The following is a 14995-nucleotide window of genomic DNA, read 5'->3' on the forward strand; positions in this document are numbered from 1 at the left end:
AAAAAAAAAAAAAGAAAGAAAGAAAGAAATTTTGGGCCTGCTCTGCTGCCCCTGCCCCCCCAGGGCACGCTGAGACGGGCAGTTGAGACTGGGTGTGTATAATCCCAGCACTTGGTAGGCTGTAAAAAAGAGGATTACTACAGGTCTGATCTGCGCAGTGAGACCTTGTATACCCTATCCTAAATACCAAAAAAAAAAAAAAAAAAATTAGCCATGTGGTGCACACCTGTAATCCCAGCACTCGGAGGCAGAGGCAGGAGGATTGTTGCAAGTTTGAGACCACCTTGGCTACAAAATGAGCTCAAGGCCAGCCAAAACTGCATAGCCAGGCTCTGTCTCCAAAAGACAAAAAAAAAAAAAAAAAAGAAATTAAATTTTAGTCATGGTATGATTACTAGTGGTAATTTCACTGTGTATCTCTTAAATGGATTTATAGGCTACTTGTTTTGCTCTGCTTAAAAGCAACAGGAGGCCATCCCTTCCTGTTTTACGGAACCTGCTTCTTTAGTAAATACATTCTAAGTAATTTTAAAATCACATCTATAGGTCTGCCTAGGTGTTTTTTATGTACTAGAAGATCCTAGATTAAGTGCTACCAGACCCCTCTCCAGAAATTTATATGTATGTTTCAGAGGATCTTACTAAATTAGAAAATAACATCAGGAAGCCTCATATATTATTGCTTACTTTTTTACAGCTTACGGTGCTCTCAGATCAACAAAAGGCTAATGTAGAGGTAATTGTCTTTTTTTTTAATGCTTCTTTAAATCTATGATAGTCTCTTTGTCTGGAATCTGCCTTGAAATGTAGCTTAATTTCAAATTATATCAAATTAAAGGAGGCTGATAAAAAGCTATTTTATTTTTAATTTTAGGCAATCATGTTGGCTGTTATGAAAAAACTGACTTACGATGAAGAATACAACTTTGAAAATGAGGTAAGAATTTGTGCATCAAAGAGAAACCAGCTTTGGTTTTATTGTTTATTTATATCAAATTAATAGTTCAAGTTTTTGTTATTTGGGGACCCTTTAGAAGTATTTGAAAGTCAGTCTTGTTTATATTGACATTAACTTTGGGTAAAATTAATGGAAGCCTCTTAGTCTATCATCTTTCATTCTCCCCCTCCCCCTTTATAAGCATTTTAAAAACACTCTGTAGGAGCCAAGAATGGTGACCCATGTACTCCCAGCATTCGGGGAAGCTGAAGCAGGCACATCACAAATTCAACTCAGTCTTGAGCAAAATAGCAAGACCCTGTCTCGAGGGCCAGCGAGATGGCTCAGCAGACTAAGTACCTGCTTAGGCAAGCATTAGGGACCTGTGCAGGCCACAGTCCAGTGTGATGAGCCAGCCACCGAGGAGGGTGTGGTAGTCTGTGCCTGGAATCCTGATGCTAGGGAGGCTGAAAACAGAAGGATCACTACAAGTAGGAGCTGTGTAGTGAGACCCTATACCAAATGCATTTAAAAAAAAACAAAAAACCCTCTCTCAAGTAAAGAGCTGGGCTATAACTCAATGGGAAGGCCCTAAGTTTAGTTCCTTTTAAACAGAAAAACAGCTTTGTAAGAATGGTGATGTAGATCAATGGTAGAATGCTTACCTAGCATCCACAGAGCCCTGAGTTCTGTCCCAGTGCTGCCAAGGGGGAAAACACTTAGTAAAATACTGACGATGTTGTTTGGTAGTCGTGTGTCACTTTATATTTAATAAGAATGATGAATTGAGGCTGAGTCACTAGGCCTCAAGTTGTCAGGTCTGGATGTAGAGAGAAGGAATGAGACTTGTCTGGATGAGGTGTTTTTTGTTTTTGGTACTGGAGATTGAATTTGAGGCCCTGTACTTGGCAGGGTGGCACTTAGTCTGCTGAGCTGTACCCCTGGCGTTTTTTTTTTTTTTTTGATACTGGGTCTCACTGTGTTGTACAGTAGCCCAGGCCGGACTCAAGCTCATGGTGATTCTTCTGCCTCAGTTTCCTAGTGCTAGGGTTACAGGCATGTGCCAGAATGCTCAGCTGTCTGGACTTGTTTAGGTACAAGTCTTATCCAGAGATGTGGGAAGGTCAGTTTCCTGTGAAGCACAGTGTTGTTGGGTGCTTCCTGGGGACTCAGTCACAGCATGTCCTGTTTGGGTATGAGCTAAAATACCCCATTCCCACCTCAAGCATTCAAAAGCTCTGGACAATAAAGAGTAGCTGTGATTATGATCTACACTGCCAGGCATCTTATATCATACAATTTTTTTTTTTTTTTTTTTTTTTGCGGAACCGGGGATTGAACTCAGATCCTTGCGTTTGCCAGTCAAGCGCTTATCCTACTGAGCCATCTCCCTGGCCCCTTATATCATACAATATTATTACCATGTTTTTTAAAAATGTATATTTAGTACAGGGTCTACAAGGTCTCAGTACACAGATTGGACTCCTAGTGATCCTCCCTTTTGTTCTGAGCCTCCCAAGTCTGGGATTACAGGCATGTGCCACCATGCCTAGTCTCAATTGCTGTCTCAGCGCGCCCTCAGGGCTTGTGGTGACAGGGATCAAATCCTGGCTCCTGCATCTGTGTAAGCAGGCACTTTAGTCTGTTGAGCTATCTGGCTGGCTCTATTACCACTTTTTTTAGTTAAAGTAGAGTAATCAAGATGCCGAAGGCTTTAGTCTGGTGTGAACCTATTTTGGTTTTACCCTGCCATCCACTTTCTTACACTGAAAGCTTTACGCGCTAGGCTTTTGAGAGCTAGGGCTGCGTTGAGAAATACTTATTTGTGAGCAAGAGGGGAAAAACTACTAGGTATAGTGATTATTTTTGCATAAATATTGATGACAAAAGTATGAATTTTATAAATGCACAAAAGCACAGAAAATGAACAATGTATATGAAATTTAAGGTCCTTACAAAAATTTAACAGGTATTTTAACCTGTACCATAGGGTGAAGACGAAGCCATGTTTGTAGAATATAGAAAACAGCTGAAGTTGTTGTTGGACAGACTTGCTCAAGTGTCACCAGAGTTACTGCTAGCTTCTGTTCGCAGAGTTTTTAGTTCTACACTTCAGTAAGTTTGCTCCTGCCTTTGTGATGAGCCTGCTTCTTCCATGCTCTGATGAGGGTGTAACTTATTATACCCTCTCTCATCAGATTTGTGATGACTTAGTCATTTTGTGACTTCTTAATCCGTAGTACTTATGTGTATCTCTGGAAACAGTGTACTTTTTCTTCATAACTTACCCAGTCTTCTTTTGTGATACAAATCATGTTGCTTGGCAAAATTAAAGAATAGTAGAATTTTTGATCATCAGAGGCTTTTGTATGTGTGTGCTAGTGTGTAAAATGTTTGTGTTCAGGAGTCACTGACATGTTTGCCCCTTGGTAGGAATTGGCAGACTACACGGTTTATGGAAGTTGAAGTAGCGATCAGATTGCTGTATATGCTGGCAGAAGCTCTTCCAGTGTCTCACGGTGCACACTTCTCAGGTGACGTTTCGAAAGCTAGCGCTTTGCAGGACATGATGCGAACTGTAAGTATACTAAAGATGATTTATTTTGAAAATAATGTTTTTACTATACGCTAATGGAAGTTTCTTAGTTGATAGAGCTTCTTATTGTTTATACTGGGGCTTTGATGTTGTACTAACAGGTTTCATTTTCACTTCAGCTGGTAACGTCAGGAGTCAGTTCCTATCAGCATACATCTGTGATGCTGGAATTCTTTGAAACTGTTGTTAGATATGAAAAGTTTTTCACGGTTGAACCTCAACACATTCCAAATGTACTAGTAAGTATATGCTTTTCTCTGGATTATTTTCCATATAGTTCAGCTGATCAGATAATGTTCTTTCTGTCCCATATTACTTTTCTTAGAGTTAAAACTTTATTGTTTAAAATAAGTCCAAAAGAGCCTATTTGGGTGGAGTATAAAATTACTTGTGTATTTCTGGTCTCTGCCTTGAAATAAAAGAGTCTAAGAAATAAAATTTGATGTGAAGGAGTCAGGGAAATGGCTCAGTAGAAAAAGTGCTTCCCTGAGTTCAATCTCCGGTTCTGAAAAAAAAAAAAAAATTTGATGTGAACACAAATGCAGTGTAAGAGTGAGTGAAGGCCTTGAGCACGTGCAGGAATAATAAGTGTCTGTTTCTTTAGATGGCTTTCTTAGATCACCGGGGTCTGCGGCATTCTAGTGCTAAAGTACGGAGTAGAACTGCATACCTGTTCTCTAGATTTGTCAAGTCTCTCAAGTAAGTATGAAACTTCAACTGTTTAAGTTTTGGTTTTTTATCTATAAAGTAGATATATAAATTCCTTCCCTCAAGCCTTGCATAGATTTGGTTCTTCCTATTCTAAGGCATGCTTTACTAGATATACTTTACTGGGTTTTTTTGGTTGCTTTGGTTTGGTGTTTTTGAGACAGCGTCTCTGTCCGTACTTCAGGCTGGCCTTGAACTCAAGACAATCCTGCCTCAGCCATCCAAGTGCTGGGATTATAAGCATGAACCACTGCGCCTGGCCTTCTCTTTAGGTTTTGACATAGGTTCTTGCTCATTACTCAGATACTTGGCTCAGCCTAACAGGTGGTGTGTTTGCATACATGTTAGTGTTTGATGCTAGGCTTGAACCCAGGGTTTCATGCATGTGAGCTATGCTCTCAGCTCCTGTCTGTATATGTCCGATGGATGACCCCTGTCATTTGTGGCATTTGCTAGTTACAAAACTTTTTTTTTTTTTTTTTAATTTGTGTATTTGGTACAGGGTCTTACTACAGGATCAGACTCGTGGTGATCCTCCTGTTGTCACCCTCCTCAGTGCTGGGATTACAGGCATGCACCACCATGCCTGGACTTTGTCACTGGCTCAGTGTACCACAGGGGCAGGGCCCATGGGGCAAGCAGGACTGGGGCTCAAACGCTGGTCTCAGCACTTGCCAAAGCAGGTGCTTTGTCTGCTGAGCTATTTTGCTGGCCCTTAGTTATATAACAATTCCCAAAAATATTCCTTGAAAATGCATTTTTAACCTTTTTTATAGTATTTTTTACTAGTACCATTTTTTTTCCCCCTTTTTTTGGTGTGAATATAAGATTGTCAGTAGTCTTGACAGTATGTCACTATAGAGTAGATAGAGATAATTTTTAAAAGTTAATCATAGTCTTGATCAGATATGGTTAATGCAAGACTGAACTTCTCTTTAGTTCTCTAAGAGGGATTTGGCATTTTAGCAATTTTTTGAGGACCGTTATTTACTTAATGATTTTCCTTTTTACATTTATTCAGTAAACAAATGAATCCTTTCATTGAAGATATTTTGAATAGAATACAAGATTTATTGGTCCTTTCTCCACCAGTAAGTATCTTTTTCTAAAATATTGAAGCCACATGTATCATAAGCTTTTGTCTTTGTACATATTTTGTTTCTTGAAACTTGCAGTGGGGATAGCTGTAGGTACCAAGTTTATTTGCTTCTGTTTACCAGAATTCTTTTGCACTCTAAAAGTGGTACATGCCTGTTGTCCTAGCACTTGGGAGGCTGAGGCAGGAGGATCTCTGTGAATTGGAGGCCAGTCTGGACTACAAAAGTGAGTGCAAGGCCAGCTTGAACTCCATAGTGAGACCCTGTCTCAAAAAATCAAAATTATTTTGCTATGATAAATACAATAATGGAGAGGAATCAGGAGTTGATAATAAATTTGGCAGTATTGAGAATTTGACAGTGTAATTTCTCTGTACTGTTAATGTTGAAATATTTTATAGAAAAGAAAATCTAAATTCTGAATTTAGTACTACTATGGTCTTATTCTTAGCTACTGCTATTACATGGAAGTTTTCCTATATATCTTCAGGCTTAGGTCAAAAATACTTACATGCTAGTTGGTTTCCATTTCACTAGAAGAATGTGAGATATTTGTAAGTACATTTTGCCTTCTACATATTTTTGCGTAAAGCAAACTCCTGACATTTAATGAACGTGGTTCTTAAGAGTTGTCATCTAAAAATGTCAAATACAAAATCAACTTTTGTTCTTTGAAATAAATATCACTGTTAGGTTGGAAAGGTCTGTAACATCACTGCACGAATATTTCTTAGTGAATTATGTGGTTAATTTAGTGCTACCTACATACAACCAAAACCTGTTGTAAAGTACCTCACCCACTTTGTGCTAGTTTTCCTTGACAGGTTGCGCTGACCCATGCAACACATAGGCATTCAAGGAGTCCTGTTATCTTACACATACTGGAAATTTTCCATGTGGATTTTCACTGTATGTGTTATCCTTCTTTACTACATAAAAACACCTGATTTAGATTGCTTTCTTAAAATATTGATCACTTTTAGAGTGCCTTATAGCTCTGTGTTCTCAACTTCAGAGCAGAGATAAGTCCTGCCAGGCACTTAATGATGTGTTCATTGCTTTTCAGTATGGATGTTTCTTTTTCAGTGATGGAGAGTTCTTTATAATAAACTTATCATTTATCTGTGTTAAAGCTACACTTTGTGTGTGTGTGTGTGTGTGTGTGTGGTTGCGTGGTTGCATGTGCACAAGCACATGTGCATGCATGTGTATGTGTATGTTTTTCTGGGTATTGAACCCAGGGCTTTGGCACTATTACATCTGTAGCCCTTCTTACTTAGTTTGAGACAGGGTTTCACTAAGTTCCCCAGGTGGATTCAAACCTCCCATCTTCCTGCCTCAGTCTCCCTGCTGAGATTACAGGCTTATACCATCTTGCCAACTATAATCTTTTTTTTTTTTTTTTTTCTTTTTCGGAACCGGGGATTGAACTCAGGCCCTTGCGCTTGCCAGGGAAGCGCTTATTCCACTGAGCCATCTCCCCGGCCCCTTACCAACTATAATCTTAACTGAGAATTTTAGGTTTGGATCTAGAGTGGCCTCTCATTTTTCCATTTCCTCTTGTCCTCTCAAAGTGTGTAAATGTAAAAATTAACAAAATCTGATAATAGAATTTTAGCAGGGTATTGTATGTGTGACCATTATGAATGAAGTTTTTTTATTTAAAGTCTTAGTTTTCATCTTTTTCTAAAGTAACTGGTATTATACTTGTGTGTGTATATGTATTGTGTGAGCTTTGAACACTTGGAAATCTCCACCTGTGGTGGCTTTTGTACCAACAAAGCATTTTAATGTAATGCCTCATGTTTAACCTCATAAGTTACGAGTAAGATTTTAAAAAAGGACATAACTAAAAGAGCAAACAGTTACTTTATATTTAATGACTTGCAAAGTCTTTATCAAAGCTAGCGATTTTTCAAGGCTGGGTATTGAACACAGGGTTTTGGGATGCAAAGCACACATTCTACTGCTGAGCCACACACCTCTAAGCCAGGATTACAATTAGAACAGTTTCCTCTGGCCTGCCGTGCTGGCCCTGGCCGTGGGGTAAGCTGAGTGGGTGATTGAGACGGCGTAGTGTCACACGCCTGTAATCCCTGTGCTTGGGAGGCTGAAAACAGGACAATCACTATGAGTCTGATCTGTAATGAGACCCTGTACTAAATGCAAATGAAAAAAGCTTCTTTTCTGTTACATGGTTGTGGCAGAGAATTTGGTTTTATAAGTACTTGATCTGTGAATTGATGTGATACATTAAATCTTCTGTTCCTATTGTGGTCATTCTGATTAAGAGGAGCTAAATAAGACTTAATTTCATCCTAGGAGAATGGATACCAGTCCTTGTTGAGCAGCGATGATCAACTATTTATTTATGAGACAGCTGGAGTGCTTATTGTCAATAGTGAATACCCAGCAGATAGGAAGCAAATATTAATGAGGAATCTATTGACTCCACTAATGGAAAAGTTTAAAATTCTGTTAGAAAAATTAATGCTGGCACAAGATGAAGAAAGACAGGCATCTCTGGCAGACTGTCTGAACCATGCTGTTGGATTTGCCAGGTGAGCATGCTTGCTGCTCTAGAGGGATTGTGTCTGCACATGGCCACTTACCTGGATCTTTTAGGGTGGGCACACATACGTTTCCAAAGCTGGATTATTCAGAAAATTGTCTAGATCTTTCTCTTTATTTTTTCTCCATAATTTTATTGAGAAACAAATAGCAATGAGACAGCTTCAAATCAAATTGGTAGGACAGTTTCAACAGTTAACACATTGCATACTCTCTTCCTAGTGGTTATTTGCTATACAGGATGCAGACATTATCCTATTTACAGACACTATTAGAACAAATTCCTCTATTCATTAAGAGAATGTAACTATCCCAACCATTTTTAATACACAGATACAAAATGGACATTTATCTGTATCCCCTTTTTTGTTTAGTTCCGTCATTTGAATATTATAGGTGTGTTAATTCAGTAAAATACATTCCAAAAGAGTCCAGTAGTCCATAATAGTATTGGGTCTTCTGCTTGATTGACAGTGTCAGAAATTGTTGACCTGAGTCCCCTACAGCTCAACATAACAGCATGGCTTTACTTCTTATACTTTGTTTTTATAATTTTCTGCTGGATGGTTAAGACCAAGATAAAGCAAGACCTATGCACCAAGAGTGGTAGCTTTTGTATCTGATAAGGTCAGTCAAATCCTCTCAGGATTTATCCTGAGGTCCTGTAACCTCAGATTGTAGAACCTTTGTCAGTGTCAGCCATGTGGATGAGTCACAGCCAATGCTTGGCCAATTTGCTCTCTGTGAAAGCCTGAGAGAATGTTTTCTCTCCATGTGACTCTCCTTAGGCACGCTCTACATCATCGATTACTTTCCTCTTTGGCCCCATAATCTCCTTGTAGATCTTTCTCTTCTAAATCAAATAAGTTAAAAAATTTGGCTAAGGAAGGTAATAGGATCATACATGATTCTACATTTTTGCTTTAGACCACAGGCTGAATTTTTAACCCTTCTTTTGGCTTCTTTGGCACAAAGTGATTATGTATTTAAGGAGCTAATTTAGATTGGTCTTGGTACCTTAAAGAGAAGGTCTTAAAACTTATTCTTAACTGTTTCTACCTGAGCCTTTTATTGGCAAACGGTACTAACATGAAAGTTACAGTGATTATTAATTGAAAGTTACGGAGAAATTGTTCTACTGAATAATTCAGAGCAAGAGTTCTGTCTTAGAAAGGTTATATAAAAAGATTGTGGAAATTGTTTTCTAAATTTAGTGAATTTGGGCCGGAGAGCTGGCTCGGTGGAATAAGCGCATCCCTGGCAAGCGCAAGGACCTAAGTTCAATTCCCGGTTCTGCAAAATCAAAAAATAAATAAATAAATAATTAAATTTAGTGGATATTTTGTAGGTTGCCTAGTACAACTTAGGTATAGTGAATAGATTTTTTTTCTTTTCTGTGTCCTTTATCAGGACTTTAGTAAAACAGGTTAGACACAGGTTGTGTTAACTATCTCGTTCATTTAATTTCATCCTTTTATTCTGGAACAACGACCGGCAGCAATAGTTTATACATAATCATCATACCAAAGGATAGAAGTGACAATGATGGAGATGATTAACTTCTTAAATCTGTCAGTATGTGTGCGTGTGTGTGCACATGTGTGTGTGTGCACATACGTGCACATGCACATTGCTTTAAAATACCCATAAAACTTTTATTTTATTTTTTTGCAGTACCAGGTGTTGAACTCAGGACTTTGTGCTTGCCAAGCAAGTGCTTGTTCTACTGAGCTATCTCCCTGGCCCACCCATAATACTTTTACAATAAAAGTTAACTCTAGTTGTCTGAATTTTGCTTAAATAGTCGAACCAGCAAAGCTTTCAGCAACAAGCAGACTGTGAAACAGTGTGGCTGTTCCGAAGTTTACCTGGATTGCTTACAGACCTTCTTGCCAGCCCTAAGTTGTCCCTTGCAAAAGGATATTCTCAGAAGTGGAGTTCGAACTTTTCTTCATCGAATGATTATTTGCCTGGAGGAGGAAGTTCTTCCATTCATTCCTTCTGCCTCAGAACATATGCTCAAAGATTGTGAAGCAAAAGACCTCCAGGAGTTCATTCCCCTTATCAACCAGATTACAGCCAAATTTAAGGTACCACATATTTATAGAGCTCTCTCACCTGGTTTAATCATTTTTTTCTGATTTAAAGATTAGATGTATTTATTTTCAGTCATGTCTTCATTGTGCAGATTTTTTTTCTTTTTTTTTTTTTTATACTGAGGATTGAACTCAGGACCCTGCACTTGCCAGGCAGGAGCTTATTCTACTGAGCTATCTCCCTGGCCCGCAGATTTTTTTTCTTAGTGAGTTCCTTTTGTCTCCAATGTCTAACACTTTTTTGACACACAAGTCCGTCTTACTAGATGTTTTAATAAAAACCTCCTGAGCAGTCAGGCATGGTGTCCTATGCATGGCTGTAAGCTCAGCATTCGAGAGGCTGAGTCAAGATCACTGCCAGTTCAAGGCCAGCCTGTATGACATAGCAGGACCCTGTCTCAAAAACAAACAAACAAAAAATCCATATCTACTGAATATAGCAGAAGGAAATAGACTGCTATTTTAGAAAGTCAAAGAAAAATAGTGTGGAGGCCTTTCTAAACAGGTAAATAAGCACTAATGTAGTAGCTGAGGCAACAGTTTAAAAGTAATTCAGTGTGTTATAGTCAGTTTTATGTACAAAAAAGTTTAGGTGAGAATGGTGGTGCATACCTGTAAGCCCAGCACTTGGGAGGTGGAGGCAGAAGGATCACTGTTGAGTTTGTGGCTAGTCTGAACTACATAGTAAGACCCTGCCTTAAAAAAAAAAAAAAAACAACTTAAGCCAGGTGTAAGCTGGCTATTAAAAATAGCGAACACATAATACTTTCTGAGCCCAAAATCTGTCATATTTTTGTACAGTAACTCTGACTTCCATAGTAACCCTAGGAAATAGGAGATTTATCTTTTAGGTGAGGAAATTGAGGCACAGTGAGGTTAAGGGATTCGCCCAAGGGCATAAAACACCTGAAAGTTCAGTCCTGTATATATATTTTTTTCTTTTTTCATGTATATTGATATGTAACTTGGCAATAGAATTCATTGCTTGGAAAATTAAATTTGGAGTTACTTCATGGCACCTTTTGATTGTGGCTGTTATTTTAAATTAAATGTTAGGAAATGAATCAAAGTTAATTATCTTGAGATCTTCATTAATGTATGTTATATAGATTTGTCTTAAACGATGTTTTCTGCATTATGTAAATCTTAAATAGAAACTCCTAGGAAACATTTTATATAAAGACTTTTTTCTGAGTTTTGTGTTTTCTCAAATCAGTGGTACTAATGGCTGGTTCTCATCTTCAGATCCAGGTTTCCCCATTTTTACAACAGATGTTCATGCCTCTGCTTCGTGCAATTTTCGAAGTGCTCCTCCGACCAGCAGAAGAGAATGACCAGTCTGCGGCTCTGGAGAAGCAGATGTTGCGGCGGAGCTACTTTGCCTTCCTGCAGACAGTCACAGGCAGCGGAATGAGTGAGGTGATAGCAAATCAAGGTGAGTGCAGGGCCTGGCTGCTTAAGTCTCTTTCACATTTGCGCATCTGTCTGTTTGGGCAAGGATGAGCTGGAGGAAATGCAGAACAGTTGCATGTTGACCTCTAATAAAACAGTTTGCTATTTTTTTCAGTTTGCTAATTTTTTTAGGACAGAAGTCAGTTACTTTCTGGCTTGGCTTAGTACTGTAAAATAAATTTTTATTCAAGTTCCCTTTTTCCTAAATCAGTATTCCTTTTTTTAGTCACCAGTAGTATAGCAATCACTCTCCAGAGTCAGTGAAACACAGTCTAAGTCTCGTTGGTCAATTTGCTGTTTTGAGATTAAACAGTATCTCATAGAACAACAAAGAGAATTCCACTGCATAGGAAATCCTGAGGATAAGGCTGCCTTTAGTTCTTGACATTTAGGTGCCTACTTACTAATGCTTTATGACATGGTACTGTGTATGAAATGAGAGTTTAGTTCTGCTTGAAGTTAAACTCACATTTTGGTCTTCAGGCGCAGAGAACGTAGAACAAGTGTTAGTAACCGTTATCCAAGGAGCTGTTGACTATCCAGATCCGATTGCACAGAAAACATGTTTTATCATCCTCTCAAAGTTGGTAGAACTCTGGGGTAAGATCATTTGTCTTGTTTTGTTTATCGATAGTGCTGGGGATCAAATCTAAGGCCTTATAACTGCTCTTTTATGCTACACCTTTAGCCTGATAATGTTTTTTATTATTAATTTTATTGAGAAATAGCAGTGAGACAGTTTCAAAACCAAGTAGTAGGACAGTTTCTATAATTAATACATTGCATATTGTTGTCTTTAGCCTGATAAATTGTTTTAACCTTCTGTTTTTCAACCTGTTTAATAAGACTTATTTTAGAGGTAAAATTGAACCATAGCCCAAACAGGTAGGAACTGGGAGTTGATTTTCCATGGTGATGGACTGATAGATATATATGTATTTTTGTTATTTTTTTTGTATACAAGATGAAAAATTTAATTCTCTTAACAGGAGGTAAAGATGGACCGGTGGGATTTGCTGATTTTGTTTATAAACACATTGTTCCTGCATGTTTCCTGGCCCCTTTAAAACAAACATTTGACCTGGCAGATGCGCAAACAGTATTGGTGAGTACTTAGGAATCTTCATTTGCCTTATGTGGGTCTCATGTAGTCACACTTTCTTCTTTAGTACCAGGTTGACTCTATTATGTTTCTTTTAGTTCAGTGACTTTTATGTTGTAACTTCTTTATTAATTTATTTGGGTTGCTGGGCATCAAACCCAGGGTCTTCCCATGCTTGGCAAGCACTGTACCAGTGAGCTACATCTCTAGTCTTCCTACTTCAAATTAGTGGTTTTCCTTAGCCATGAAGAGTTTTTTTTTTTTTTTTTTAATTAATTTATTTATTTATTTATTTTTATTTATTACATTTATTTATTGTGTGTGTGTGTGGTCAGCTCAGCCCACCAGGGGGCGGGGCTGGCTGGCATGTGGTGCTGGTGGAGGATTGAACCGCGGTCCCGCGGTCCCTGTGCTTTGCCAGCTTGTTTCAAGTAGGTGCTTTAGACCACTGAGCCATCTCTCCAGCCCCATGAAGAGTTTTAAATGGCCACTTTCTTCTCCCGTATGACAATTGTTTGGAATTTTATCTTTAATGGAGGAGAGTATGTTGGTGAGAGAATATTTTATGTCCAGTAGTTGCTCTTTACCAGTCACGTGCAGTGAGTGACCTGTTTTGCTAGCCAGCACTAGGGAAATAAAAGTTGCGTCAGTAACCAAGAATTGACCTTTCTTTCCCAGGCTCTATCTGAGTGTGCCGTGACACTGAAAACAATTCATCTCAAACGGGTAAGGTTTGTGATCTGTGCTCCTGCGGGCTCGTCTTGTGCGTGACATTTGCTAGGATTTGAGTTGTGTTTAGCTCATCTTTTATACGAGAGGGTTAACTTCAGTGTAAGCATTTTTTGTGTGTAAGAAGGGGTTGAGTGGCAGGAGCAGGGCAGTAGCAGTAGCCATTACTGTCCTTGAAGTTTGGGGTAACAAGGCTCAAATGTGCAGTGTCTGCTTTGGTGTGACAAGTGACGTGAAAAATCTTAACCAGAATTTCAAGATCCAGCTTCCTGGTAGGCGTGTTTATCCAGTTTCGTACTGTGACAAATGATTAGAGACCTCATTACTTCAAAATGTTCATTTTTCCTTATTGCTATAGCAGTTTGGGTAAATCCTAAGTAATTCTGGGTACATTCAAATAATGTGATTGGTTGCCAACATTTTAAAACTAAGGTACTTTTTTTTTTTTTTTTTTACCTTTACCAGAACTTCATATTTCTGTCCTCTTTGAGATCCAAGAAAGCGAGCGCAGGACTGGCACTTCCTCATAGCTGCAGTCCTGTAAACAGCAGCAGTGTGTTCCCTCCTGCCCGTCCCCTCCCCCACTAAGAACATGAACTCCTTTTGCCTTCACTCATTGGAGCTTGAATTTTTTATTCTGAGAGAGATTTGAAGGGTTTTCAGTTTAAAAATCTTCAAATTTTCTCTACACTTGAGGTTATGGTTAGGATCAGCCCCATGCTAGGATGATTAGGTGTGTGTTTGGGGGCAGCCAAAGAGCTATATGGACATGAATATCTCTGATATTTGTGTAGCTCAGAATCAAGGGAAACCAATGCATATGTAGCTTTGAATGGGCTAAGGACTTTAAGAACTATGCAAAAAATATTGGTTTAATTTTGCCAAGGGAGTAACCTAAGCAAGCTATAGGAAAAAAGACCTTCTTTTGATAGATCTTAAGACAAATATTCACCGATTCAACTGTCAGGAAGAGGAGCTGGCATTCTAAGCAAAATTAGTTGGGTGTGGGAAGACAGGTCTGATGTTGCATGGTGAATTTGGTGTGAAATAATAGAATTCTTTAGCAGAAGTAATAGCTAAATAGTAAAACGGGGACAGATGGTTAAAATCCTTGCATTAAGCCAGAAATAGTGGTGCATGCTTACATTCCCAGCTACTAGGGAAGCTAAGGCAGGAAGATTCCAAGTGTAAGGGCAGTCTGGGCAACTTACAGCAATCCTGTCTTTAAAAAACACCTCTGGCCTCAGACTCTAGGGTCAAGGGGAAAAAAACATGTGTTAAATATGAAACTTTTGAAAGTCAATAGACAGTAGGCTTATAATTTAGAATCTCTAAGTGGGAAAAGATATACTAGCTATTTGGAATATGGTTGTGGGCCAACTAGAACTGAACGGTGATTCTGGAGAGAGACCTTGGTGGCAGTTGGTGTGAAGTGGTCGAAATGAGTGAGAATTTCTAAGATCAAGGTAGAAAGCTTGGGCTAAAGCAACAGTCAAGAGAACCCTAGAAATAAAACCAAGAGTTACAAGTATTATGAAAGCGAAGGATAGTCCTAGGAGAGCGTGTTGGACAGTGTTGGATATGAGCGTTACAGAGGATTAAAAATGAAAAGAAATATTAAGAACAGCATTTATAATTTGAAAGTAAGTAGAAGTCCTATTTTAAACACAGAATTGAGTCAAACAATATATTTTAAAATGATTTTTT

At 38.6% G+C, this 14995-nt stretch overlaps 1 protein-coding gene across 2 annotated transcripts in view; it reads left to right on the plus strand.

The window, feature by feature from the left end:
• Positions 1–14995, plus strand: part of Xpot (exportin for tRNA) — a 35332-nt gene that overhangs the window by 12947 nt on the left and 7390 nt on the right. For both annotated transcript variants that reach the window (XM_004632126.2, XM_023716308.1), the window contains 13 exons: positions 698–736; positions 875–937; positions 2928–3052; positions 3371–3515; positions 3653–3772; positions 4138–4232; positions 5263–5332; positions 7661–7899; positions 9714–9999; positions 11251–11440; positions 11941–12057; positions 12447–12562; positions 13238–13285. In XM_004632126.2, coding sequence (XP_004632183.1) covers positions 698–736; positions 875–937; positions 2928–3052; positions 3371–3515; positions 3653–3772; positions 4138–4232; positions 5263–5332; positions 7661–7899; positions 9714–9999; positions 11251–11440; positions 11941–12057; positions 12447–12562; positions 13238–13285 — 1653 coding nt within the window. The remainder of the gene's footprint in view (positions 1–697; positions 737–874; positions 938–2927; positions 3053–3370; positions 3516–3652; positions 3773–4137; positions 4233–5262; positions 5333–7660; positions 7900–9713; positions 10000–11250; positions 11441–11940; positions 12058–12446; positions 12563–13237; positions 13286–14995) is intronic.

This window comes from Octodon degus, unplaced genomic scaffold (assembly GCF_000260255.1).
Source record: "Octodon degus isolate 3935 unplaced genomic scaffold, OctDeg1.0 scaffold00047, whole genome shotgun sequence".
NCBI lineage: Eukaryota > Metazoa > Chordata > Mammalia > Rodentia > Octodontidae > Octodon > Octodon degus.